Here is a 27861-nt window from a genome sequence, read left to right as displayed (position 1 = left end):
CGGTGACCGACGTGGCCTCTATGTTCCAAAGAAGACGCGAGCAGCAGCCTGCTTTCGTTTCGGTATCTGTTCAGTCTTTATTTTGACCCGCTTTAGGTTAAAAAAAAACAACTGAGCTTCTGAGGTTTCATGTTTCTCTTCCCTCTCATGTACAAAACAACAAAAAAAAACGATAATTATAAAAACAATGAAAAAAATCAGTTTAAAACACCAGCGTTCCGAAGTATCCGTGCCATGGGTCTCGTTGAGGACTTTGGCGCCGTCGTTCCGGGTCACATTTCGGAGTGTTGCAACATGCAACATATTCTCACGACTGGATCAAAACTCACTGTCCCCCGGCAGCAGGCAAAGAACTTAAAAACTACAGTTTATCATACAACAAAAGCAATAATCTCACATCTGTCAAGAATAAGTTACAAAAAAACAGAAGAGGATCTAGTGGTATAACGTCAGTCTAAACAGAATAGCTATTGTTCCGAGAGATCAGTGACTCAGTATATTGCACTCGGAGACCTCCGGTAGTTAGAGGCTCTCATTACTGTAACAGGATGGCCGGTCAATGGCTTGGAAACTCACTGAACCCAGACTGCATTCAGCAAACAAAACAACAATCCAACTGGACACACACAGACAGGACAGCTACAAAATCAAGCAAAATGTTGAAACTAAAACACATCGTAAGAAATTTAAAAAAAAACAGTGGAAGCTTGATTCTCTTATGTCTCCTGCTGCTGCTGCTTCTGATGAGGCTGGAACGTGGTCTCACTAGGTACTTGGGACAACCCCCACCCACCCCCTTTCTGGAATCTAACCCTCCAATGAGTCAAAATGACAGGGGGGGAGGGAATTTTCTTCAGGTAAGGAATGTGGGATTTTGTTTTGTCTGGTGGCTTCAAAGAAAAATCCAATCAAATGAACCGACCAGGAGCTCTGCTTTCAGCAATGAAGACTAATCTGATGCTAATCGAGGAAAAAAAAAATAGTGAAAAATATTCCAGTTTATGGAAGCTGAGAGACAGATACCTTTGAACTGCAGCTAAGATTTTTTTTAAAAAAAGTGGAAGCATGTATTCCTTTTACAGTGCAAAACCAAGGTAGCACCACCAGGCGAGACAGGTGGCCCAGAAAACGGAGGTCTCCGAGCATGGTGGGACTCCCTGTCATCGGTATCCCAGAAGGCTGAAATTCTGAACCGAAGAGCACCGTGCACAGTGAAATACATTCACAGGAGCTCCGCAGAGCAATGGGCACCAGTACAATGACAAACTCTCGGTTTCAATCGCCTTAAGGCTCATTTTCACTAAGATGCGGTTAAAAATCACCAGACTTCCACAAAATCAATCTGATCTCGCCATTTGCCGGAGCTCAGCACAGTTCCCGACTCCTCTGGAGGGAGGCGTGGTAGGGGCTGCTTTGGGGAGCTGGGTAGACTGTCACTCTGCAGTCCAGTGTGATGGGGCACTAGGCCTGTGCCCCAGGCCACAGAGTCGAACCCCCTGCGCAGCACGCCTGAGCATTGCAGCAGAAGAGCCTAGGGTACATTTCACACCCAGGAGGCAAATAAAAAGGAACCGACCGGAAACCCTGGACAGCCACTGGCACCGACATGACGTCCTCCTCGTCCTCTCCAATCAAAAATCCGTTTCCTCTCCGGCCCTCCCAGTGAGAAAACTGCCCGCTCTGCACCCCACTGCGATTTTATTCAAACACAGTCAATAAGATAGCCGTGTAGGAACCCATCTTTTTGCAGCAAATGCCGAAAAATTTAAAACCCTCCTTCCTTTCTGTTCTGGATTTTTTTTTACAGATGTGCGCTGGGCCGGAAGAGAAGCACGCACTTTGACCTCGTCTCCAGGGTTACCAGCGGAGCGAGGACGCGAGGAAGTCACTTCCTGTGCCCGAGACTGTACAGCGTTGCTCTCGAAAGGCCGGGATAAAAACGTGGACGTTGTATATCCACGGACAGACTGTTTACCGAACAGTTATAAAAAAAAGAAAACTACAAAATCTCCCATACGGGTAACATTATAAATAACGGCTAAAGTTTAAATGGCATTGTGTTCAAGTAACATGTTAGGTCCCTGATACAGCGAGGTTCTGTAAACAACAATAGAGAAAACAGTCACAGTAATAAACCGTTCAGTTCAATCATAAGGCAGCAGCACGGGATTTGTAAAAAGTACAATAATATTTTGTAAAAAAGAGACTCCTCAAAATATCCATTTCAGTTTTTTTTAGATCTTCAAAGAAAGCAAGCTTCCGCCCCTTCGCTCCCTGACAGTCCTTAAGGCATCGAGTTGAAGAGTCTTTGAACCTTTCCCGGGACAGAGAGTCTGTGTGGTCCCGGTTATTTCCGTATTCCTCCTGAAATAAAACGGGAGCGCGGGGGGTGGGGGCGAACCCAGAAGATGAAAACGTTACCACGTCCACAGGCCTGTGTCGCGTCCACACACTCACGGAACCTCAATGCCGAGGGGTTCTGAAAAGTTCAAACCGCCCCTCGCTCGTCTTCGCCCAGAAACGTCCCGCAGTTCCTCCGCCTCCGTGTGGGCGGAGGAGCCGGGCGGAGTTTCGTTTTCGTCGCCTTAGTGCGAAATCGATCTTCGAACAGTTTTGCTCCCTGAGGTATTATTGTTGATTTATTTTGTTTTTAAGTCTCATTTTTGGATCAGTGCGAGTTAGAGACTGGGCATTACCGGCGGGGCGGGGTTTGGGAACAACTGTTTTGAATTGAACCCCCCCCTCCACACACACACTCCAACAAAATCAGGGTCTCCAGTTAAACCCTCAATAAAAACAACAGCACTTGCCCCTCCAGCAGGACGACCTTCTGGGGTGGTTTGGGGGTGTTCACAGCAGCACACAGGTGGAGAGGGGGTACAGGACCCTGCTTCTGAGCCAAATGCAGGTCAGGGGGTCACAAACCGGCAGAGTTTACAGATCCCTTCAATCAGTAGCCTAAAAACCCCGAAACGGCTTCAGCAGGAATCCTTTCCCCCCCATAAGATGTTCCCAATGCCAGGACTTCCAGGCCAGACCATGAGGAGGGGGCACTTCCCCAGTCAGGCCCGCCTCCTGCTCCGGACGAACAGAACAGACGCCTGCTCCAGGGCTTCCCCCACAGCTGAAAGACAGAGCTGTAGAACTCTGGAGACCCCCCCACCAGGCCCCAGACCCTCGGCCCTTCAGTTCACCACCACTGCAGGGAGTCGATTCTCCAGCGGAAGGATTTGCGCCGAGAGAGGGCGGGGGTGTGAGCGCTCTGCCACCTGGGGTAACTGAGTGTCCGAGTTGCCCTCCGCCGATATCCCAACAAGCACGGAGGATGATGTCCCCCCCCCCCCACTCCCACTCCCACCAGTACAGGAGCCAGACGTGAACGGCTCGCCGGGCGCTACGTCAGAACGATGACTGCCTCGGCTCCGGCCGCGGAAACCGGCTGGCGGGTCGTGCCCCGGGCCCGGGGAGGGGGCCGCTTCCGTTTCCGCGCCCCCCCCTTCTCCTGGCGTCACCTGTCGAAGCAGCCGGCGGCGAAGGACGGGGTCGCGCCCAGGTAGCCGCCGCCGTAGGCCACGGACAGGCAGTGGCGCGGCTCGGCCGCGATGGCGACCTGCATGGAGACGGGCCCCGGCAGCGGGAGGCCGGGGGGGAGGCCGGGGCAGGCGTGGAAGGTGCAGGCGCCCGCCCCCGCGGCGCCCGGCAGCAGGGCGGGCCGGTGGGCCTGGAGGTAGTCGCGGGAGGCCAGAGGCCCCAGGGCCTGGGCGTCGGCCAGCGCGTGCAGCTGGGACAGGGGGGTGGCGTGCTGGGAGAGGGGCGTGTAGCCGACCGGCTGGAAGAGGAGCTGCTGGGGGGCCGAGGCGGGGGGCTGCCTCTGCACCGGGGCCAGGGGGGGCGTCTGCGCGGCCGGCGGGGCCGTTTTGGTCTTGTTGGCCTCCTTGACGTCGTTGTCGTGGGCTCTGTGGGGAAACGGGAAGAAAAACGCGGCTTGAACCCTCACCGCGGCCCGAGCATCGTTGTGCAGAACCGCGCTGAGCGATGCACCGGACATCAGCGAGACATCGGGGCTTCGAGCACCTTCCAGTAAAATTGTTCTGTTCTAATTAATCGCTTTTCTGCCCCAGCGCACGAGCTCGGCTCTTTCCAATTCTCCTTCCTCCTGCCACGGATCCACCCTCCTCGGAGAGGACGGAGAGCAAGCTGTGCGCTGGAGCGAAAAGGAGGAAGACGGGGAGGACGGGGCCTTACAGCAGCATGAGCTCGATGCACTGCGTCAGGTGGTCCCAGGTGTAGCCGGTCAGCAGGTGCAGGGCGGTGGTCCAGCTGGGAGAGATCTGCAGGCAGATCCGGGAGGACGCGATGCAGGCTGCCGCCACCTGGGACGGCCGGAAACTCAGGAAGGCGTGATCTGGGGCGGAGACAGACGGACGAGCGCACACACACACACGCACACGAGACAAACGCACTCCAGTGAGTCAGATGCAAACAACGCGGCGACGTCAACAGAACAGCGTAGTGTCGGGGGGCATGCTCGCCGGGCTGTCTAAAGATAAAGGGCCCAATTGAGTGAAATATCAAATTGTAGGGGGGGGGGGGTACAGTACCAGAGTGGGGTTCAGTCCCCCTGCAGCTCCACGACACACGGATCAGGGGAGGAGAGAGAAACTGTACAAGACCAGAGTGGGGTTCAGTCCTCCTGCAGCTCCACGACACACAGATCAGGGGAGCAGAGAGAAACTGTACAAGACCAGAGTGGGGTTCAGTCCTCCTGCAGCCCCACGACACACAGATCAGGGGAGGAGAGAGAAACTGTACAAGACCAGAGTGGGGTTCAGTCCTCCTGCAGCCCCACGACACACGGATCAGGGGAGCAGAGAGAAACTGTACAAGACCAGAGTGGGGTTCAGTCCTCCTGCAGCCCCATGACACACAGATCAGGGGAGGAGAGAGAAACTGTACAAGACCAGAGTGGGGTTCAGTCCTCCTGCAGCCCCATGACACACAGATCAGGGGAGGAGAGAGAAACTGTACAAGACCAGAGTGGGGTTCAGTCCTCCTGCAGCCCCACGGCACACAGATCAGGGGAGCAGAGAGAAACTGTACAAGACCAGAGTGGGGTTCAGCCAGGACACTGGTCAAGACCTCTGCACCTCCTACTGCACTGTGTCACCATCCTTTGCTAATGCTGATCCACAGGGAAGAGCGACACCTACTGGTCCACGCACGCCACATACAGCAGCCACCTGAGATTGGACCAGATTAGTGCTGAAGGTTATTAGATTGCACCTGCCTGACTAAACACCTACTCCTGTGCTGTGAAGACAGCCCAGTGCCTCCACAACTCTTCCTAGAGACCAGTTCCGTGCGGGCCCCGCTCTGGCCCTCCTACCTTGCAGGGAGACCTCCAGGAAGTAGTGTGTGTACTTCTCCATGAAGGCCCGGGTCTTGGGGAGGGAGGAGAGCGGCCAGCCGTTGTGCAGGTCGCTGTCCTGGATGGCGGCGTGGAGGTAGTAGTCGATGAAGTGGGCGGCGGTGGGCATGCACAGGTTCCAGTTGAAGGTCTCCAGCAGCAGCAGCTCCATCTTGAGGAGGTCGCGCTTGGTCAGCACCAGGTTCAGGCTGCACATGAAGCCCAGCGCGTTCAGCTGCTCCAGCTTGGGCACGCGGTCCTCCTTCTCCTCGAATTTACCTGCCGGGGGAAGAGGGAGCCGTGGTCAGACCAGCCCGGGATATGCAACAACAGGGCTGGGCAGCTTGTTCCAGACTCCCACCGCTCTTTGTGTAAAGACGTGCCTCCTGTCCTGACTGGAGGATCTCATCCAGCTGTTTCTGGAATCTGATACCCTGGTTTCTTGTTCCACCCTCCCACAACCCTTTGTGTAAACCTCTCCATCTGTTACCCACTGTCCGTGAGTCAACCTCTTAGGGGATAACGGTCAATGTTAGGTTGGGTTTTTATTTTCATCACATGACCTACCACATCAACCTTTTGCCTATGCGGCCTCATGAAGGCAGGACACATGCAAGACCTATAATTAAAAAAATCCCACTACAACAAAGAGAGAACTAGATCAGGTTCACGATTTCACACCGCAGCAGGAGCGCAGGTGTCCAGGGAACTACAAACAGCACGGGCTAAGGGCGTGGTGAGTGCTCAACAACCGAGCAAAAGCCTTTCTAGGTTTCCAGGCTTTGGCAGAACCCAACACCTTCTGCGCCAATCTAAAAAGGCTTGAACCACCCAGGAAGGAAAAAAAGGCTTAACACCAACCAGGCGCGTTTGTGGGCATTTAAGAGACACATGCCAACATTTCTCATCAACGCCCTTCTTGGCCTTTGTCAAGATCCTGGCCAGCCTATTGAACACGTCTCTTTCTCACGGGCAGCGGTGTGGAGCAGTGCTCAGGGCTATGGAGGTCTACAGGGTAGGCTGGTTGTTCGAAACTGCTGTCATACCGTTGAGCACACTGCCTTATCTGAGCTGCTCCGGTAAAAAAAACAGCCGTATAAACGGAAGTCGCTTCGGATAAGAGCGTCAAATACAATTAATAATAATTAAATAAAGGCCGCAGGGCGAATGAAGCCGACGTGAGTTTAATTCCCCAATCTCTCTACTCAGACGAACATAAAATTGGGGGGAGCGGGGGAGGCCCCTCTCAGCTGTAAAAGCACATATGCCCACTGCCCCCTTATTGATCCGGTTCACAGGCGCGCTCTTTCCGCCGAGGTGACGTCGCGGACGGCCTGAAAGAGGCCAGCGAGCCCCGAACAATAGAGCCGAGTCACCCGAGAGGAGCGGCCCTGTCCCGTCCGCCCCGCCGGCAGGTGCAAGAAGCGACGCCATTTGCATTTTTAAATAATGTGGGGACATCGATCAGGCAAATAGGGGCGACTTACTGGCTCACATCTGATCTTTCGCGGAACAGCGTGCAGTGGGGTTGGAGCGAGCACAGGGCACGTGCGTGGCCGTGAATGTTAATTAAAAAGGGGGAATTCCGGCTCCCCGACAACACGGAACACATTTTCTCCTGGCAACCCTCTTTTCACGGTCGGAGATGTCCGTCCTCGCCAAACAGGCGTGCCCAAGCCTTCACACAGACCGCGGCGCCGGTTTGTCTTTAATTAACAGCTCTTGAATGACGGCGGCCCAGGACTACAGCGCTCACGTCCACACACTGTAAACAAGACGGCAATTAGTACTCTCCCGTTGTACAAACGGGGAGCTTTCGAAACACACAGCAGGTTTTTTTTACCCATGAGAGACCCCTACAGCACTCGAGTTCAAACAAGACGTGTGGCAGGCGCTCTTTCCATCTCTTCGCCTACTGAAGGAATTCATTTGGAATGTATTAGTCTGGAAACCCCCGGAGGGGCTGAAGATATTAAAATTAATGGGACATTCAAAATAAAACGGCAAAAAAAAAAAGCTGGGAGACAGCCAGCTGAAGCCTACTTGATTATTCAATGAGGATGAAAACTATTAGGATCCTATAGCTCCGCCCACTCCCCCCGGGGGGGAAAGGGGGGGGGGGGCTCTCTTCATATATATACTTCTCCTAGCAACAGCTCTGTGACCTCACAATCCCTCACGGCCAATCAGATTACAGAGTTCAGCCTTTTAACCCAAGTGGGGAAAGAGCCGGGGCCCCTCCCCCCCCCAGTGGAGGGGGGGGGGGTCAGATTACACAACCTGCACACCCCAGCCACCCCCTAATGATGGCCCCTGCGCTCCTTAATGCTCCCTTAGGCAAAGCAGTGGAGGGGGGAGGAGGGGTCTTGCGATCCAATTACTGATCCACAGTCCCCTATAAACTGCACAAACGCCGGCACTGTAGAATAAAATGCTAATTTCTTATAGATGGGTGGAAAAAAAACCTCACAATTTAGAGCAGCACAGGATGCAGGCTCAGGTCTGCACACTGCGAAGCACAGGGACCAGGTGATGAGTATTACAGTCTCCCAGATCCAGGCCCTCGGGTAAAATTCCTGGATCGGGGGAACCCGTCTGTGTGGAGCTTGCACGTTCCCATACGTGCACAGCTCCTCTCCGGGCACTCCCGTTTCACTGCCTCCCTCCTCTCTCTTGGGGACTGGCGGCTCGACATCGCTCCTTCCCGATGGTGGCCTGTTCCCAGTACAGCCAGCGGCAACTCTGGGACCACAGGGGAGCTGGAGCCAGACAAGAGCTAGGGCTCTCGCGTTCGGCTCTGCTCCACCCACACCGGCGCGGACCTCTTCCAGGCCGGGCACGGTCATCACAGGGGGATGCCCCCGGGGCAGGATGCTTCAGGAGTGGGCCTCTTGCCCTCACCCAGGGCAGGTAACGACGATGCCTCTGCTGTCAACCGGCTCACAAACCGTGAAATGGAACACCTCGGGCCAGAGTCGGGTTAGGGATTTACCACGATCGCCGTTTCAGTGCTGGCGGAACAACCGTGTTGTCGTGCCGTTACATGTCCTACAGCACCCTCAGCCTTCATCAAGCGTCTTTTACAAATGCGGGGTGTTGAATATTCAGTGCTGTAGTACAGAAGGTCACAGAAGGACAGGGTGCGTTTTTTCTTCCCTTACTGAAAAACACCAGGCCTGTGCGTGGCAGAATTTGGGTCAAGTCGCTCATCCAAGGACAAAAACTGCCTGGCTCCACGTCCTGGAGCAGTTCTGGGGCTCCGGAGCCACACCTTGGCCAACCCTAACAAATTCCCAGTGTTGTTAGCTGCCCAGAGTCTCGCCCCTGCATACAGGCCGCGGTTTATTACACTACAACTCCTCCTCCTCCTCCTACAGCGCCAGCTCGGCTCACACCGTCCAGCAACTCGCAAGGCAATAAAAGCTCGAGCACAGGTTGGAGGGACCCTTTGATCCTGGCGTGAACAGCTGGGACGTACAGCACAAACTCCACGGTGGACAACCTTAACACGCATGAACCCCTGCAGGCGTCTACTTCCTGCACTGCGATAGCGGAAGAGAGTGCTTCCCAGCCCTGCTCCCGGAGGAACAGCGTCTCGGTTGAATCTCATATATCCTCTACTGGGAGGCTAAAGGAACTGAATCTCCTTAGTCTTGAAGAGAGGGGACTACGAGGGGACCTGATGCAAGTATTCAAAATCTTCAAAGACACTAATGCTAAACCCAGAGGACAGGAACCACCTCACGCAAAGAGTGGTGGGAGTATGGAACAAGCTGTCCAAACATGGTGTGTAGCCAAGATCATGTCTTTTTAAGTATTAAATAGGACTATCAACCAAATGGTTTTGATGGGCCAGGTGGCTTCCTCTCTCATTTTCCTAGAAAAAGTAAACAAATGCCCCATCTGTTCAAGCTCCGTTTTATAAAAGGTTCCTCTCCTTCCTGGCACGGCTGGAGTGTCGAACGGACATGGGAGGGGTGCAGCCTCACTGCTGTACCCCAGGGGCCCCTCAACCTGCGCTGCCACGCGTGTGGGGGACATTTCTGGAGCGGGCAGCGTATTCCTGTCAGAGCAGGGGCAACATTTAGGACGAGAAGCCCATGATGCATTGGGGCAAAGTCTCGGTCATACCCAGCCCACCAGCCAGCACAGCGACGCAATACCCTCTTGTCCCCTCAACCCTCAGGGAGTAAGGACATGGCAGCCAGGACTGTCCAGACAAGCAGCCGACAGCCGATTCAACCCAAGCCATCCATATCCCAGAAGACCACAGCCCTCCAGCGTACGCACTAACAAACAGGATGATCTCCGAGTAAATCAGATGAGGTATTTACTACCCCCCATCAGTCCAACAGCTAATAACTCAGATACCCTTTTCCTACTGGACATTTACTAGCTCTTGCCAAGTTGTTCCACTGATAAAGCTGTAATCCACGACTCAGTGGGTTCTCCGGGTCTGTAGTCACGCATGCTGACTTCAGCCACTACAAGTATTAAAGTGCTGCTGTCTGTTTGATGGCAGATCGCTGCAGCGTGTGCTGTGCTATTCTGGTCAGGAAACAGCTGGGGTGGAAGTGCTAGTGGACTGGTCTATCAGGGCGTATTTTCTGGGACCAAGATGGACTCAAGGAAGAAAAGGGGACCTCTCGGCACAGTTTTCCTTTGGTCGGTGTGGCCAGCAGCTCTGTGTGGAGTGAGGGGGAAGCGGACAGCTCTCACCCCTTCGGCCCGAGGATGCAGGCAGGACCCCGTCCTGAAAGGGTTTTGAGAACCCGTAGGGCTCCAGGGCGTCCAGACTCCTGCGGACACCCAGCGAGAGAGAGCGTGAGGTCCGCACGTTCGGGTGGCAGCCCCAGAACCAGCAAGAATATTCGCTGGGATTTCCTCAGCTGGCAGAACCCAGTTGCTGGAGCTGGTCCAGAGTCCCACACAGGCGCCAGAAAGGGCTCATGGCAGACCGGCTGAAATCCCAGAGGGCTTACCGACGCGAAATCATTTCTTTTAACACAGGAAGCAAACAAGTAACGCGTCGCTGCAAATGGTTAAACATATGTCAAGCTCCAACTTAAGAGGTTCCAGGAGAAAAAAAAGGGAATCAAATGACGAAGGCTGAAAATTACACATCAAAAAGATGCCAAGCGGTGGTTGATGTAAAAGCAGGCGTGTTTAGACTGCAGTCACGTGTGCCAGGTGCCTGTAGTGCTGACCGGGACTTTTGCACACAGGGAGGAGTGCAGGCTCCAGGCAGGCTGGAGAAGGATCAGCCACCCAGACCACCCTGAGCCTGAATTCTCAAACAGCAGCTCACCCTTGGAAGGGCAGGGCAGAGCTGGGGCAAAAGGCTGTGTAGGGTACTGAGGCTAGCAGTCAAAGACAGCTGGTTGTAGACGACAATTATGACCATATGACTCCAATTTTCACTAATAAAAACTTCCACAGTATAATGAATATGAACAAGGAGGAGGCTGTTAGGCACATTCAGCCTGTTTGTTGGTCGTACATTAACTGATCCCAGGATCTCATCCAGCTGTTTCTTAAAAGAAGCTTCAACAACATGGCTTATGTGCTCAACAAGAGCTTGTTCCTCACTCCTACCACCCTTTGTGTAAAGAAGGGCCTCCATTTCTCAAGTTGAAATGGTCTTCCATGTAGCGCGCATCCTCTCCTCTGGCCCGAGTTTCACTGGTGATTCTGATGAGGTGCGTCAGTGTCTTTGATGACTTGATGACTGGGGGGGGGGGCGTGATGCATCTCCGTTCAAGACGGAAGAGGCTCTGCTCCTCCCGCTCGGCCTTCTCCCCGGAGGAGAGGCTGCCCATCCCGTTCGGCTGCAGATCTTCTACTCGGAGCAGAACGGGCTCTTCTTCAACCCCTACTGGACTGGCAGCCTCCTCACCGGCTCCCCCGATGTGGTCCGGCTTGCAACCGTTGCTTGCTGGGATAGGCTCCCCCATGCCCTTGAATTGGGCGAAGCTGCTAGAAAATGGATGGATGGATGGATGGATGGATGGTACCAATCCATCTCTCCTCCTCGGGGAATCAGCCTAACGCTTCCATCTTCTGTGGGGAGAGTCAGCCCAGTTTAGCAGCAACTTCGCTGCCAACACAAACCCACGTCTGCCCGTTTCTTATCGGCAAGCAGATACAGTCCCTCCCTTCCGGCAGGTGGCTGTGAAACCCGCTGTAACAGACCTCCCAGCAGCTGCGCAACTGGGCGGCTCATCCGAGCCGAGGAGAGGGCTTCCCAACAGCGAGACCCCCCGCACCAAGGCTGCGGAACATGTCCGAGACGGCCCAGCACAATCCGGGAGACGAGACCAGCAGGGCCCGGCGACAGGCCTTCAGAACCAGGTCCACTGTTCCGGGCCCTTGCGGGCTTTTTCTCCCGCCACCACCGCTGGAAAATTTAAAACCCCTGTCCCTAGAGGAATGAATGTTGTGCTTTGTTCATCTGCTTTTCAGTGGAAGGTTTCAAACCCATTTTACGGGGAAACGGGCACAAATCAACTCCAAATCTGACCTTCAAGCTGCGGGAGTTGCCAACAGGGAAAACGCTTCTTCAGAAAAAGCGTTTTGTTTTACGTGGGACTGCAAGGGATCAGCTGGATCGCTCCCATCTCTTCCAGTGAGCTTCAAGTGCGGTTCAAAAGCTACAGGCCTTGACACCGGAATCGACAACAGACCCCACCCCATCCCACTGAGAAGCAAAAATGGCCCAAAATGTTTTAAATCTGCAAATCTAGCAAAGAGTGTAGAAAGAGCAGAAAGAAGCACCAGGAAAAACTCGGAACAGTTGTGGAGAGGCCCTCACACAGCAACTGGGAATTTCCGATTTTCTCTCTCTGTCAGCCCTCCCCACAACCTCAAGGTGAGGTTGCAAAAATAAATATCCTTGCATTAAAATCAGGATATTATGACCTTTTCTATCACCACAGGCCAAAACGCCTCAATGTCTGACGAGTTCTTAGGGCAGCTGGCAGATGTGAAAGACTGGAAATGAAAAAAAAGTGAACATCCCGTTCCTGGGAGAGGGGCAGCTCGACAGCATTCTCAATGACCGCACAGCCCCGCCGCGCTCCGAGCTCTCCTACAGGGAATCTCCAGGCGGGAGATCCGGTCAGAGACAGATAGTGTGTGTGTGTGTGGGGGGTGTAACATTCCTTTCACCTTCCCTCACATCACCTGGAATGTGTGCTGTAACGCGACACCGTCAGCTCTGAAACCGGGTACAGTTCTGCACAAAAGACGCTGGTCTGCTCCACACACCTGCGTGATCGCAGGGAATCTGTACTGTACCAGCGCGCTGGCGGCCAAGACCCTCCGCGAGGGGGCGAGCATTTTTACCCCCCACACGCCTGTCCTTTGCTCCAGGCGCCGATGACGGAGGCGCCCTCCTGCAGTTGCACAAGGGGACAGACATCGGCGCCTCAAAGAGGAGGAGATCGGCCTTACACGGCCACAGAGTCGTTACAGGCACCCCCTCAAAAATGCATAGTGTGCTCCAGGAAAGCCTCCAAGAAAGAAAAACATTACTCGGCATCAGGAGCACTCTCTCTTGGACACTCGAATCTACAGGGAATACAAGTTGTGCATCCGCGTAAGTGTTTTCCAGGTGGAAGAGGAGGTCTGAGGAGTGCACAGGGAACGAGACGAAGGTTTAAAACAGGGGCGTGAAAGGATATGCCCCGATCCGGGGCGATATGTACACCCCGCACAAACCAGGTCCAGTGTACGGCTATGGACTTGAGGACATCCAGGCCAGGAAGTAAACGCTCCTGATGAACAACACTCTCGAGTTCAGATATTAGGAGCTGCAGGCTCATTTCCCATGTGGCTAGACTCCCAGCATTCCCTCCATGAAGAGTTTTCTCAACGAAGAGCGACTTTTCCCAGCTAACTAATGACCTGTCCCCCAATCTCCCCCCACCCCCCCGCAGCAGTTGGGAATTTCCAGTTTTCCCCAATGAGGTTTCTTATTTTCACCTTCATCTACTGCTCTCCATCACCCCTTCCATCTTCCACACTCGCGTCTCTTTAGGATCCCTCAGGAAGGAGCTCTTTAACGGAGCGGAATTTCCGGCCAGTGCCTTTCTGACGCTCGGGCACATTTTGCAAAACGCAGGAGCCAAGTCCAGACTGCAGCAAAACTTCCCCAGATCAGGAAACAACCCCCTTTACAAGACCCCTCCTGCAGCCTCTGCAGACACCAGGCCTATTTAACGATGCAGCGATTTTGTTTTAATTACACCTTCACGCCTTTCGGACGCTCTGCCTCGGGAATGCTCCCCTGATCCACTTTGCGTGTTCATTTGCATTGCAAAGGCGAGACTGCTGAAACCAATTAGCGCCCGCCACTTTGAGCGCAAAACAAAGCCAGGATTATGGACGTCTTTTTGGAAAGCGGGATCGGAGCTTGGATTCAGGAGCTGGAAATCTCGGTTTTACCACTGCTACCGTGCTGTCAAAATCTAAAAACAGATCAAGCAGCCAAGGGAAAAGCGTGCTCCAGACAGTCCGTTTAAAAGGGTCTTCAGAGCTGTCCAAACTTGTTCTGTGCAGTATTTTCCGAAGGGCCCCAAACTGATTATCTCCCTAACAGGCACGGGGGAGTTCGGTCAGACTAATCTACATATTCCGGCTCCCCGCTGGGTAAATTCAACACAGAAATCCCACCAACCCCACCCCCGCCACAACTCAACAGGAGCAACAAGCAGTGGAACAGCCCGTATTTAAAAGCCTAGCTTTTTTATCCTGTTGTTTTTGCCATTTTTTCCGCAGGGTGGACGACCTCGTGACGGGACACTTTAAACTCAGTTTCTCCTGGCCCTTCTCTCCTCAGCCCAGCCCTGGACAGCTGCCCACCCCCTCAGCTCCACTATTCCGCCCGTGTTTGAGGCAGCTAGAAACGAACTGGAGTTTTAACTGAAATTGCAGCTGGGAGACAGCATTTTCCCTTTTCTCTTCCCGGCCGATCGGAGAGAACATCTCTGGAGCTCTACAGCAGGATCGAGGCTTTTCCCAGCTGGTCAGGGCAGAGCCGGGCGGACACTGGCAAGCTGGGAGCAGCAGACAGGACTGCACCCCCCAGACCCCCCCCCAGATACAGAGGCACGCATGTTGACGCCTGCTGGAAGATCAACGCCCGTTTTGGTTGAAGCCAACATTTCAATTTCTGGTCAAATTCCCTCCGTTTTTTTTTTTTGTTAAAGAGCCGAGGGGAAACAAAAACAAATATCTGCATGCTGGAGAACGCAAATAAAAGTCACCCCACAAACCCCCTTTCTCCCGCCACTAGCTTCACGGAGGCGTGCAGAGGTGGGGGAAAATGTATCAGACTGCACAGGTCCGCTTCTGTCCCACACAGGGGTCCAGGTGGGCACGTCACTTAACCCAGGGCCCGAACCTCTCTCCTCGTGCCCGGGACGATACCCAGCCCCCCCCCCCGGCACACATCCTGCCCTTCAGCTCCCCCACCCAAGAGGGGCTGGGGGGTTCCCCGTGAGGCGCTCTTTTGTTCAGAATGGGGCCCGGAAGCACATGGCGGGCGCCCTGGAGCCCCCCTGGACCCTCACAGAGGCTGGGCTCTTTCTGAGCTCGTCACCCCCGTCAGCGGAACAAAAACAGCGGCCTGCCCCCGTCCCCACGCGCGGCGGCGGCGGCGGCAGCGGCTGGCGGAGTCGCTGCTGCCAGCCGCACTGCCACACAGGGAGGAGGGGGGGTGGTCTCCCTTTCATTTCCAGATTCCGTGTTTTTTTTTTTTAAAAGCTGTGTTTCCAGTACTCGAGGAAGGTGTGTGTGTGTATCTGAAGGGTCTGGGGACAAGGGTTTTCTGAAGTGTAGCTTTTTTTCCCCTCCCTAACGCAGGTACCATTACAGCGTCAGGACTAAGACTGTTGAAGGGCAGGCGCCAGAGAGATCAGCTTCTCTTTAGGAGCTCTCCAGAAGGAGCTCTTTGTCCACGCTGGGCTAACGGAGCAGGATTTCTGGCCAGCCTTTTGGATTCTTAGGCACTTTTTGTAAAAACGCTGGAGCAAAATCCAAACTGCAGCAAAACTGAGCTTTGAATCCCCCTGAGCAATAACAGCGCCACCCCACTTCGCTGCCTTAAATAGGCCATCACTCCTGCCCCCCCCCAGCTGCTCCTGACAGCCCGAGCACACCCCCCCTCCCCCCGCCAGCAGGGGGGATTCAGTTCAGTGGAGACAGAGCCCTGTCCAACGGAGCTCCTGCGAGGGTGGAAACAGCCTACAAGCTCCGCTGGGAGTAGAAAACGGACCAGCTCCCCCAGGACTCTCGCTCCCTCCAGCTCTGCCACATCCGATCGGCTTGTCCACGATGAGCATCAAGCCCCCCAGCCCAACACTCTCCCCCTCCCTTGCACTCCCCCGGCGCCCCCCGCCCCTCATCAGACCCATCACAGAGTCCTGCGCAGACGGTGGGCTGACAATGGAGGGGGGAGTGGGGACACAGCCAGCAGCAGGCGCGACCCGCGACCCGCTCCTACACAGACTGATTGAATTACGCTGCGCCCCCCCCCTCCGCGGGGCAAAACCCCGGGCCTTAACCAGCTGCGCTGGCACGGCCAGCCCTGCCCACAAGGTGCCAACTAAAAACAAATAAATAAACATGGCGCCCTTCATACTGCATCGGCTCTGGGAGGGGATCGGAAAAGCCAGTGAGGCCGTCATTAACGCCAATGCCAAAACCCCAGCCACACCAAACCATCTAACATAGACGCCCAGGAAGTCAGGAGCTCCGCCGAGATCGCAGAACCGACGGATACTCTCCGTGCAAAGTAAAGAACGCGCTCCAGTCCAGTTTTTGACTAGGGGATTTCGGGCCGAGCACGGTTTGTTAGCCTGACCTCTCCCCTCCCCCATTAAAGACTCCCTGAAAACCGCCTCGAGCCCTCACCGAGAAGCACGATCTCCCAGTTGGATCCTGCCCTGATTTAACCACACTGGTGTGGCTTTAACCCTATAGATCGGCAAGGCATCTCCCGAGCCTAGAGACTCCAGAGGGACTGGAATTCCACAGTCCAGTAGCACCGAACACTTGATGTCCCCAGACTTCCAGCGGGCAGACCAGACTGCTTCAAATTCCCAGCCCGATGATCTCGTCAGGACGGGTCGCAGCCCTGATTGAATCCAGGCTCCGAGACTCGACTTTCACACCTTGAGCAGGAACTCAATGGCATATACCGTTAGTGCCTTTGTGCATTCTTTTTCCTGCAGAACGATCTTTAAGAATTCAAGACGCACGGAATGCTTTGCATTTGCAAACGCATGAAAAATGAGACACCCTGGACCGGAGGAAGCCATAGCATTTCCCTCCTCGCTACCACAGCCGGGCCTCCCCCATCTCGGCGCAGTCCTCCAGCGTGTCTGCTGGATAACTTATTACCCTCCTCGTTTCCCTGCCACGCTAATTACCCAGCTCCCAGAGCCGCGTTTCCCTTCTGGTGCGCGTCTGTGATAAGAGCCCCGCGTGATTAACGGGGGCTGTCAGGGGAGACAAAGCCCCAGTCAGGAGCGCCACCGCCGAGGCCGGCGGCCCACCGACAAGGCGACACTGACGAGCTCCTGGCGTCCCGGAGAAGAGGAACATCTCAGACTCGGGCAAACCAGAGGGTCAGATAAGCTGGCAAGGGATGCAGCGAACGACTACTGCAAAATGCCAAGACAGCAATTATTGTTGAACGGGCCAACTGGCTCCTACACGGCACTGTGTGGATAACGGCCAGACTTGACACTATCCTGGGACTAATTGTCCACCGCCACACTGAGATGTATTTTCTGAAAAAGCTCAGAACAGACTTTTGACCAACACCCCATCTGGAAGATCCAGGGGAGACGACGTTTGTGTTTCGGACGCCTGGGCTCAGAGTGACAAACCCCGAGACGCAGGGGACGTGCGATTGCTCTGCCCTGCCCGCCTTCCAGCCTCTTGTTTTATTAACAAGTCACAGGCAGCGCAGCCCCCCCACCAGAGGAGAGGCAAGCCCCTGGCCTGCCACATGGGGGCGCTGTGTCTCTGACAGCACAGAGATTCCTTAACAGCACTCGGGGGACAGCTGCATGCCACTTGACGTGGGGAACCCCAGGCAGAGTCAGCCTAGTGACTTGACTCAGGCTCGAACCTGGGATCAGGTGAGCAACTTTACCAGCTGAGCCTTTTTGGAGGCCTACTCTTTCTGTTTTTGGGAAGTCCAGCCACATACACAGTGCAGCAACTCGCAAAAGCTAAGACACCCTGCAGCAGGGCAGCGTTAAGAGAGACTAAAGCGGCGCGTGCTCTAGACGAGCTGACCAGACAAGTCCGTTCCTGCAGGACTTTAAGACAAGCTCTGCACTTCAACTCGTCAGACGGCGCCACTATACACACTGCACTCAAGAGCTCTCCACCCCCAATCTACAGCTCTCCTTGCTGATGAGCAACTGCACAAAACGAAACAGGACATAAGCAAGAATGCTGTACTGCACAGCAGCCAGAAAGAGTAAGGATATACGGACCGACCTCCCTCCCAACACAGCTGTAGCACCACGGGGGTGAGGGTTCTGGACACGTTTGTGGCTGCAGGTTCAAATCCCAGAAGCAGCACAGCCATCTCACCCTTCAGCCACAGTACTTCATTGTTTTTTTTAAAACATCAATAAAACACCCAACTGTACCAACGCAAGAAACCTTATGGAAAAACACGTCAGGCTCAACCGATTTCGGAACAATTGATACAACTGGCACCATGCTTCCCGAGACGAGGAACCCCCCTCCCCCCCCCCCACTTACTGGCGAGGAGCAGGCAGGACAGCGCGATGACGTACAGCTGCTTGACCGCCACGTCGTAGTGGTCCATGAACAGGTCCAGCAGGTAGACGGCCAGGTGGCGCGCCGTGGGGCACAGCTGGTAGCGGTTGCTGAGGATGGCCAGCAGGTCGGCGAAGTAGCGCCGCATCCCGATCTGCGGGGAGTGAGCTCGGTACGCCGGCAGTTTCAGCTCCTGCAAGGGTGGGTGGGGGGAGGAGGGGGAGAGAGAGAGAGGCGAGGGGGTCAGGAGAGGTGGTCCGGCTGCACCCCAAGACTGGAGGCGAGGGGGGTCATCAGGAGTGTTGGTGTAGCCGCGCCCCAAGACTCCACAGACACGTGCAGCAGACAGTGCGCGTCAGATCGACAGAAAAGGCGGGGCGCCCCGACAGCGCGGGCTGTTCAAGGGGGTAACGCCGCACGGACTGGGCCCGGTGGGAGACATGGGGAAAGTTCTGGAACAACCACCTTAAACGTCTGTCTGCGTGCGTGCGTGCGTGCGTGCGGGGAGGAGCGAGCAACTTGGGCCTCCTTTTCAAAACCAACACTTACAAACTTTACAGGCAGGAAGCCAACATCAGGGATGCCTCTGCAAACACAGAGTGAATCAAGCAGAGGGCTGGTGGAGCAGGCGTCCGGGCAGAGCAGAGACAACGGCCCGGTCAGCCTCTTCAACGCTTCGGCAACACTCTGTTGAGGTGACTTTTGGAAGGGCTCTCTGGCGGCTCCCTCCCCCCACACACACACACCACCGCCCCCCCCAGACTCAACCAACTGGGCTCGTCAGACCCCCCCTCGCTAGCTGCTGTTATCTTTGATCTCCTCACTCAACCATCTCCTGACATACCAGCCCGTTTCAGAGCCGGGTGCAAGGGGGGGGGGGGGCGGCGCTTCCACCAGCAGATAAGGCAGCAGAAGCAGAGGCTGCAGTCAAAAAAAAAACCTCCACCCCCCCTCCCCCAGTGCGGACGGCTGCCAGCCCATCCAGACTCTCGGAGTCCTTCGCTCCGGTCTGCTGTCCGCGCTGCTCCCGGGCGCATCCAACCCCACTGCCGAGAGGACTGGGGGGGCAATCCGAGTTACACCCTGCCTGCGGTGGAGACCCTCACGCAACGCGTGTTTCAGACCCGCGCGGGGACTTCTCCGCCAAAGCCGCGACTGAAGAGTAACCCGTTCTGCAGCTCTTCAGGGCCTAGGCTCGAGGAAAAATAAACACTGCCCTTGATTCAAACTGCTGGGAAGAAATAAAACATTCGATAAAATTGCAAAAAGGAAAACGGCCGCTCGAGCTTTCCTGCGGGATCGAGCGTCGGAACCAAGACGAGACGGGTCAGCGGTCTAGAGCGGACCTCAGCTCACTGCTGGGGAAGCTTTGGGACAAACTGCAGCCCATCCTCGGGATTTCAGGGCTCCCATCGAGACCGCAGCCAGGACACCCTTACGACTGGCCAACGAAGCCGGCTTAAAGGGGAACGGCAGCGGGTTCGAGCACAGCACACGGCGATGACGTGGGAGGAGACTGGCGGGGCCCGGGACTAACAAAACCCAGTTTGATCTCAACGATCCCTTGGCGAAACCAGGACAGGACCGGCCCTGCACTAACGTCCCCACCTAAGCCTGCGTCCCCTCTCGACCACCGACAGAGTTCACCGCCCACCCAGGGCAGTACGATATCGGCAGACCAGCCGGCCCAAGGAAACAGACCAGGCCCATCACAGAGCAGCTGTCAGGTTCGTGTACAAACTGTAATGAAATGCAATATGCTTGTAGAATTGTCTCACTCTCAAAAAGGGGATGGCAACAGACAGCAGGCCTACTAATGATGGCACAGGTTAAAATGCTCTGCAAAGGGAGTCTTCTCTACATCCTGTTCATAGGAAGTTTCAACATGTTTTTAGCCAAATGTCCCCCCTGGCCTTTACTAATCGTGACCCCCTAATAACCCCATCTCTGAACTGGCTTCATCACTCTGTTCTCCTCCCCACTGAGAGCTGGTGTGTGGGGAGTGTACTGGAGCATCATCCAGGTGGGGCTGCACACTGGTGGTGGTGGAGGGGATCCCCATTATCTGTAAAGCGCTTTGAGCGGAGCGTCCAGAAAAATGCTATATAAGTGTAAGGATATTATTAGCCCCTGCGGGCCTGATGTCATTCCATTCAATCTCCATCATACAGCGGGTCAGAATCCGCTCGGCTGTTCAGAGGACACTGGCTTGCTTGATGCTCAAGAGGGCACTTTTCAGAACCGGGGTGCACATGCGAACTGCACCCAAGTCCAGGGACCCCCAGGAGCATCTTCTTCCAGGACCTGGGATGAAAACCACGCTCGACCCGTTAAGAGAAGGAACTCAGGCTCCCCTAACGGGACTGGCTACACCCGACTCGCCCTTCGCCTTGAATAAGCTCTGAAAGCTGGCAGCTGGTCTCGGGTTCGAGCAACTGGGTCGCTGAATGGATTGTCTTGTGTACATCTCAGAGCAGGAAATGAGGAGGCGCCCCAATACTAATCACAGCTACTTCGAAAAAAACCACAGATTTCAAAAATCTGTTTATTTGTTTAAGCCTCAAAATGGATTACTGGCTCACTAAAAATCCAGGAAAGAAATGTGCTTCTTCGAGATGAAAACTCCGGTTTCCTAGTCACTTTGAGGAATACTTTCCCAGTTCATATCGGGGAGCAATTAACTTATAAGCAGTAACGAGACTGCGAATAAATAATGTACACAGAAGAAGCAATGCGCTGCATTTTAAACAGTGTGCCTTTTCTTTCAATCAACATGGTAGATTTTCAAGGGCTTTTCAGCATCCTTGATCTCGAGATAATGATTTAAACATGGAGCTCATTCACATCTGGAGTTTCTCGCTTCACTCAGAGGTCCAATGACAAACTGCTTTAAAAAGTTTAAAAGGATGAAAGGAAATGGCTGTTTTCCAACGTTTTTTTTTTAAAACAGTATTGTCATGACTTGCAGAGGACAAAAAAAAAACCTACAGCGTCTCTGTAACCTTATCAGGGAAGCACCAGACGGTAAAAAGAAGAAAATTTCTCTGTAGGGGGATTTGTGATCTCCTGCCTCTGATAAGACAAGCCGATGTGGCCATGATTGAACACTGCAGGCCGCTTCCTGCAAACCTTGTAATTAGAGGCCATGAAACAGGTGGGCAGCCTGCAGAGCAGCTCCAATAAGCCGAGATTCGGACGTCTGCGCTCACAACACAAGTTCTGGTATTCTATTCCGAGGTTAGAAAAATGGTAACAGCCAGCGGAGTGCAGATTCCTAATCCTCAACTGAATTTCAAGACGAAAAACTGCGAAAATTAACACCTATAACCACACGTGTACCCTCCTCCAGCTTCCTCTATCCCAGTGGTCTGCTTTCCCATCGTTTACCCACAAACCCCTGAGAAGGTGACAGTGGCTCAGCACCCGACTGAAGCTCTGCAGCTCAAATCTTGTGCAGCCCCCCCCCCCCCCCCCCGCGCACTGACGGGAGTCCCTTCTTGGGCTGTCTGCCCCCCCCCACCGAGCCGGGTCTTTCAGCCCGTCTCCACGACCCAGATCCCCGACACGGAGCCCCAGCGGAGCCGGGGGCGCCTGGCAGGTCCCGCCTGGCCAGGCCGGGCGGCGGGAGCCGGCTGCCGTCCGTCCCGGGTCCTTTCTACTCGCCATCTGTCACTCTCTCTCGCGCACAGTGGTGCTTTTGTGACGGAGCTGAAGTGGCGGATCGCACAGCTGTGCGCTGGGACGCGGCGGATTAGCGCGACCGATACCATCTCGCGCAGGGCTACCAACTTCTCTCACTGCACCGCCAGAGCAGCCCCAACTCCTCACTATCCTTCCAGCCGTCTTCTGACTGAGAGCCCGAGCCTATCCCAGCAAGCAACGGGCACAAGGCAGGATACATCCCGGACCACACAGACGCAAAACATGCACACCAGAGCCAATATTTCCAGAAGCCAATTAACCTACCAGTGACTTTGGACCATGTGAACTCAGGGGGAACATGCAAACTCCCCACAGATAGCATCCCAGGAATCAAACCCAGGGTTTCTTACTAATGGAACATAATTTAGAGAGCTACGCAGTGTTAACACTATGCCCTGCGAACAGTGAGTGGCACATCATTGCCGAGTGCCATTCAAAGCAACTATAAGGGTGCGATTTATGAAGGAGGGGCGCCACTGGCGATGACGGATCGTTTCGGTTCACTGCTGTGTGCACACCAGCCAGCATCACCGTTTGATTATCAATCTGGCTGGGCATTTTGTGGGAATAGCTTGATCAAAACACCTTGCTCAAGGCGGCAACGGCAGTGGCTCTCACCTGGGATTTGAACCTGCAACCCCCTGGTTACAAGGGCAGAGGGTCAAACATCCCAGAGACCCATGCAACACAGGCTTCTCTGGGCGGTGCCAACACAGCACTAACGAATGATCGGCGATGTGCGTGCTGTGTGTGGGCTGCCTCCATGCACCTCATTAAGGGGTGGGGGCCGGAGGTAGCCAATCAGCAGCCCACCTTTGGATTTTTTTTTTAACACTTCTCGCTTGTCCTTAAGAGAGACAGGACATCTTTAGTTGGCACGCCCCCGGATAGGGAATTTTTTAAAAAAAAGCTTGGCTCGTCAAAACACCCAGGCAGGGACACTGTCTGAACCACAGTCTGCAGAGAAAGCTGAATCCCCAAGCCCATCTAAAAACATGGGCTGGGTGATGCCCAGCAAGAGATCCCTGGGCCAACTGCAGAGGCTTCCCTTAAGAGAAGTGTGGAACACAAAAGGGAGTCTAAATTAAGGCAATCTGCCACTTGCATCCTCTTAAAACACACGAATCCTCTCGGGGGCGAAAACCAGAGTTCATTATGTGGAAACAGTGCGTTAGAATTGAATGCTTCCCATGAGGGGTTCAGTTGCCGTCATTATAATATAGAGTTACTGTAAAAGCCCTCTGGCATCAAGCTGCCAATTGTGTCGGCCTCTTCAGCCCAACCCCCTGCTACCCACTCCATAATTTTTCAGGGGTCTGTGGGAAAAGCTTCCCTCCGACCACACCAAGCAGGAAAAGGGCTGAGGAAAGAGGAATCATATTCAGGAAAGAAAAAAAAATCCCATCTGTCTCCGAGATGCCTGAGTGCTGGTGCTCTCGCTTTGGAGTCAAGTTTTTTTTTAACAGAACTGTAAACTCACCAACGGATAAGGCCACATCCCTGAATTCTGAACCTCGGAACATTTTCCCGGCAGCAGAACACTAATAGGTGTCCAGACTCTGTGGCTACTGTCACACACCAGAAACCCAGCAACTTATATCCTCCTCCCCACTACCTTGCATGGAGCAGAGCAAAGGAGACTAACTCCAAGCTCACCCTCGGCCTGAGAGCAGGGCCAGACAGAGACGCTCACACTGAAGTATGATTCTTGTACTGCAGGTGCTGGCAAACGGAGCTGCAGGCAGGGTGTAGGGCCTGACGCAGACGCTCACACGGACGTGTGTGTGTGTATTGCACTGTTGTTGGTGGTGAGGGTAGATGCACGCTAGTTTAACCAGGGAACAGGGTTTTTTAAGGCCACAGGCAGGAGATACCCGAAATTTTCCATCAGTCCTACAGAAGCATTACGTCAAACTGGAAGAAGCTCCCCGATCAAAATGAAGTCTTCGGGGAAACAGAGTTGCGGGGATGGACAGCCTATCAGAATGCACCGTTCCTGTCCCTTCAGGTCAACAGACAACACCTGGCTATCATGTGACCTTACCACACTCACACTGTGATCTGTGATGTTTTATTGGACTTTCACACTGTAATGAAGATTACTAAAAGACCACGAAGAAAAAGGTAATTATAGATCCCATGGCACTAGCTGTAAAATTCCACTCTGGTCTTATACAATCTATCCTTCCTCAAGTTTCTCCTTCATTCAGCTGGTTTCTCTCTCCTCCCCTGATCTGTGCACTGTCCTACCTAAAGTTGACCCTTAATTCAGCTTGGGATGAAGCAAGTCAAACACTTTCAGATGAAAGGCACCATAACATTGGATTATAATGTAACTATGTTGGCATTATATATATATATAGTATGACAATATATTGTATTGTTGGTATATTGTTATAAGATGGGACAAGTACCCTCATTCTGAAGACCATTTTCTCATAAAATGTTTTATTGCCTCACAGCTCAAGGGATCTGGGTTCAATTCCATTTTGGGGCAACTATCCGGGTAAAGGGTGCATGTTATAGCCAGTATTCACCATTTCCTGCTTCCTCAGGGAGATGGAAGCTGTTCCCAACACAATCAGAGAATCAGAGAAAATCACCCTGGTTTGGACCAGCACCCCAGCATTCGGACTTTCTGACGTTCTCAAGACTGCAAGGCACACAACACCGGCACCGAACGCATCAAACTGAGCAGCAATACAGAGTCAATACAGCACCGTACACACATCCACCCCTTCATCCAGTACAGAGTCTGGGGGGGGGGGTGCGACCTAGCCCAGCAAGCAACAAGCGCAAGGTGGGGTACACTCAGGATGGGACTTTAGACTGGGGCACACACTCACACCAGGGCCAATTTTCCTAGAAGCCAACTGACCTTCCAGCTTGTCTTTAGAAAACTGGTGCTCCCGGAGGAAACCACACGAACACAAGGGGAACATGCGAACTCCACGCAGACAGTACCTTCAGCGCAGCGACAAGAAAACTCAAACAGCACAACTCTCGATTGACAGCTTTCCACTACATACAAAAAAACATCCCCTACGCTGGCTCCCAACTCTACTCTGCCCTCCTGTTCCAACTGCATCGCCCTGCTCGCTGGTGCGCGCCAGCCGTCCGTCACAGGGCAACGTCAGCTCCAGCTTCCCAGCGTCCCAGACAGAACAAACAGAGCAGCCAGGGTCATTTCAATTACCCTCTGCTCTCCTTTCCGGGAAAGAGCCACCCCCTCCCCGGCTGAACCGTTAATACATTTCCCGACAGCTCCTCAGCCCACCGCGCTGAACAAACACACGCGTGCTTCCCCAGCCCGAAGGACATGAGCAGCTGCAGTGCTGGGTCTCTGCCCCGGCCCCAGTTCTCCGTCTGGACCGAGCAATTGCGTGGTGGTGAGCGGAGACCCCCCCCTCCGCATTCCCTCACGTCTAACTCCCTTCGGCTCGGCCCCCGGTCAGGCGGGGGGGGCATTACGGATTACCGCGCACAGCGACGGGAAGCGTCACAGCGAGAACCGCCGCCGTGAGCAGGGCTCCTCAGTGAAAGCTGGCGGGCTTTGGAGTCTTCGAACCGAATCGGCCTCAGGAGAGCGGTGACTTCACACAGGGGTGAGGACCCCAGACAATTCACACTTCAGCCGCAACGAGACAGCCGCCGCAAAACCACACAGCTGCCCTCACACCTCCCTGCCCGGCGCACGCCGGACCTCTCACAAAGCAGGGGGGGAGGGAGGAGGAGGCGGCGGCTGTGAGCTCGCATCTGTCTCTGTAGTGACATTTCTGCCTCCAGTCACTCGTCTTCAAAATGTTTTGCGCAAAACGGGGGAGGACCCCCAACACCTCTGTAACAGAAATGTTACATTAAAAGTACGACACCAACCGTCAGCCGAACCAAGGAGTTTAGCGCCGTTTTAGACCCAACGAAGTTAGAAATATCCGCAAACACCACCACTAAGGTCAGACAGGGGGGTATTGACAACTGCGCGTTTCATTTTAGTGGTCAAAACCAGCCAGGACCGACAGGGCTACTGAAAAAACACTTATCGTGAGTTTTCTCTTTAGAATTCAACGCGCAGCCACGTTTGGCCGCGGTCAAGCCACACCGGTGGTCCCGCCGAGACGTTCCGGGCCGACGGGTCCGACTCACCTTGATGCGGAGAGCCTGATGGATGTCCGCCGCCAGCTGCCCTTTCCACCACTGCCCTTCCGTCTCCATCCTTCCCATCCAGCCCGGGGGAAAAGGACGGCCGGTGAACCCTGCGGAGATCACAGCGTGGGGAGGCCGCGTCAGAGCGCTCCTTGCGCGGCGCTGGCCGGACACAGAAGACCGGGGCGCCAGGTCCGCTGAGGAACCGGCCCGCCGCGGCTCGGAGCTAAACCTGCGCGGTAGCAGGTCTTGCAAGTGCGGAGCCCGCTGGCCTTGTCACATGAAAGACCACTTCGCCTGTATTTCCAGGGTTGAAACCTCGCTTGCTTTAGGAAACACCGCGACGAGCTCCAGATTCGTCAGTCTATCACTGTGAAAATCCCGAATAACCGCGTCGAAACCATTTTCGCCACCGAAAACTGCTGTTCGGTCTTTTAAAACAACGGCCGCCGACGTTTATTCCGCCAGAAAACACAACCCGAACAAACATTTGAATAACACACGTTCATAAAGTTTAAGTGCTTTGTTTTTACGGCCGTAGCGGAAATGGTCAAAGTGCTCTTGACGCGGATCAACCCGCACAAGTTTTCGCCTTTGAAGCGTCCCAAGCGAGCTTAGATCTTAGACACCCCTTCCTCCTCCCCCTGGTCTCACACAACTCGGCATTTAAATGTCTGTGAGTTTCACGCTGCCCGGCTCCGGCGTGCGGGAGAAGTACTCACAGCTGTTACTGAAGCCCTCAGCCACCCCCCACGGCCACGCCAAAGGCGTTTTAAACCGGTCCGTGCTTACAAATGGGATTTAACACCATAACCGCATAACTATGAAGTTGAACAGCAATGAGCACCTACGTCTCGCAAAACTGGAAATGAAGCGAAATTAAGCACGAATATAGGCTTCGTCGATCGGTTTAAAAGTGCGCCTGTGAGAATTCGCAGTTTCTGTCCAACTACAGCCGTTTTATTTATTTATTTCGCAAAAGCCGTCCTACCCACTGAAGGGCTGCCTTCGCGCAAATACCTGTAAAACTGCTCTTCTGAAGAGTTTGAGATTGAAACACGGGGATACAACTTGGCTGGCTTGGGCAACACGGTCGTTAGGCATGAAGAAAAACACACGTACACACCGAAGAAAGAGAGGAGAAAGAAAAGGCACGCTTTACCCTTCTTCCCCAGCCAGACAACCGCAGCGCCGGACCCTTTGTCTCAGACCAACATCCTGAAATCACCAATCCCCGCGTGGAAGTTTCTTTGTATCTCCTGATTTTAGGGAAAACCGGGCGGAAAAACTCTCCTCCGTCCCGGGAGACGCAAAGCCGGAGCTCCGAGTTCCACACGGGGTAGTGGGAGATTTTGTACTTTTCCAAGAATTTGTGCCGTGGTCTCCCCCCCCACTCCCGACCCTTTCCTCTACTCGCTGTGGATGGGAATGGCAGTGTTTCCAGCGCAGCGCCGAGGAGCCGGCGAATGAACCTGCACAGCAGGGGATGGGAAGGACGTTCACGGCATTCTGGGAACTGTAGTCTTCAAGAGCTCGGCAGACTACAAACACAGCTCCAGGGCTTCGGTCAAGCATCGCCCAGAAACCCATGTTTCACATACGCAAACCTTTCCTCTCGTAGACAAAAATCTATAAAGTCCAGAGCCATTCTTTCATATAGGGGGCCCACTTCATTGACCCCACTGAAGTGTTGTCCCTCGACACACAGATCAGGGGAGGAGAGAGAAACTGTACAAGACCAGAGTGGGGCTCAGTCCTCCTGCAGCCCCACGACACACAGATCAGGGGAGGAGAGCAGGAACTTG

General features: G+C 54.2%; 1 protein-coding gene across 1 annotated transcript; it reads right to left on the bottom strand.

The window, feature by feature from the left end:
• Positions 1-52: 52 nt before the first annotated feature.
• ccnjl (cyclin J-like) lies at positions 53-27574 on the bottom strand. The gene is made up of 6 exons (XM_088604142.1): positions 27219-27574; positions 26057-26166; positions 18194-18404; positions 5387-5686; positions 4246-4405; positions 53-3956 (listed from the first exon to the last, which is right to left on the bottom strand). The coding sequence occupies exons 2-6, from the start codon at positions 26132-26134 to the stop codon at positions 3509-3511; spliced, it is 1197 nt and encodes a 398-aa protein (XP_088460268.1). The 5' UTR covers positions 26135-26166; positions 27219-27574; the 3' UTR covers positions 53-3508.
• Positions 27575-27861: the final 287 nt, after the last annotated feature.

The sequence above is a fragment of the Lepisosteus platostomus genome, chromosome 13 (assembly GCF_059453375.1).
Source record: "Lepisosteus platostomus isolate fLepPlt1 chromosome 13, fLepPlt1.hap1, whole genome shotgun sequence".
Taxonomy (NCBI): domain Eukaryota; kingdom Metazoa; phylum Chordata; class Actinopteri; order Semionotiformes; family Lepisosteidae; genus Lepisosteus; species Lepisosteus platostomus.
The sequence above is the reverse complement of the archived record's forward strand: the minus strand, read 5'-3'. Positions and strand labels throughout refer to the sequence as shown.

What these genes read in the sequence shown, in the direction of transcription:
- ccnjl (XM_088604142.1), bottom strand. Translation starts at nt 26,134, where the DNA reads ATGGGAAGGATGGAGACGGAAGGGCAGTGGTGGAAAGGGCAGCTGGCG. An exon ending in ATCAGGCTCTCCGCATCAAG is followed by an intron (nt 18,405 to 26,056) that starts GTGAGTCGGACC and finishes CCACCCTTGCAG; the next exon opens with GAGCTGAAACTGCCGGCGTA. An exon ending in TGCATCGAGCTCATGCTGCT is followed by an intron (nt 3,957 to 4,245) that starts GTAAGGCCCCGT and finishes GTTTCCCCACAG; the next exon opens with AGCCCACGACAACGACGTCA.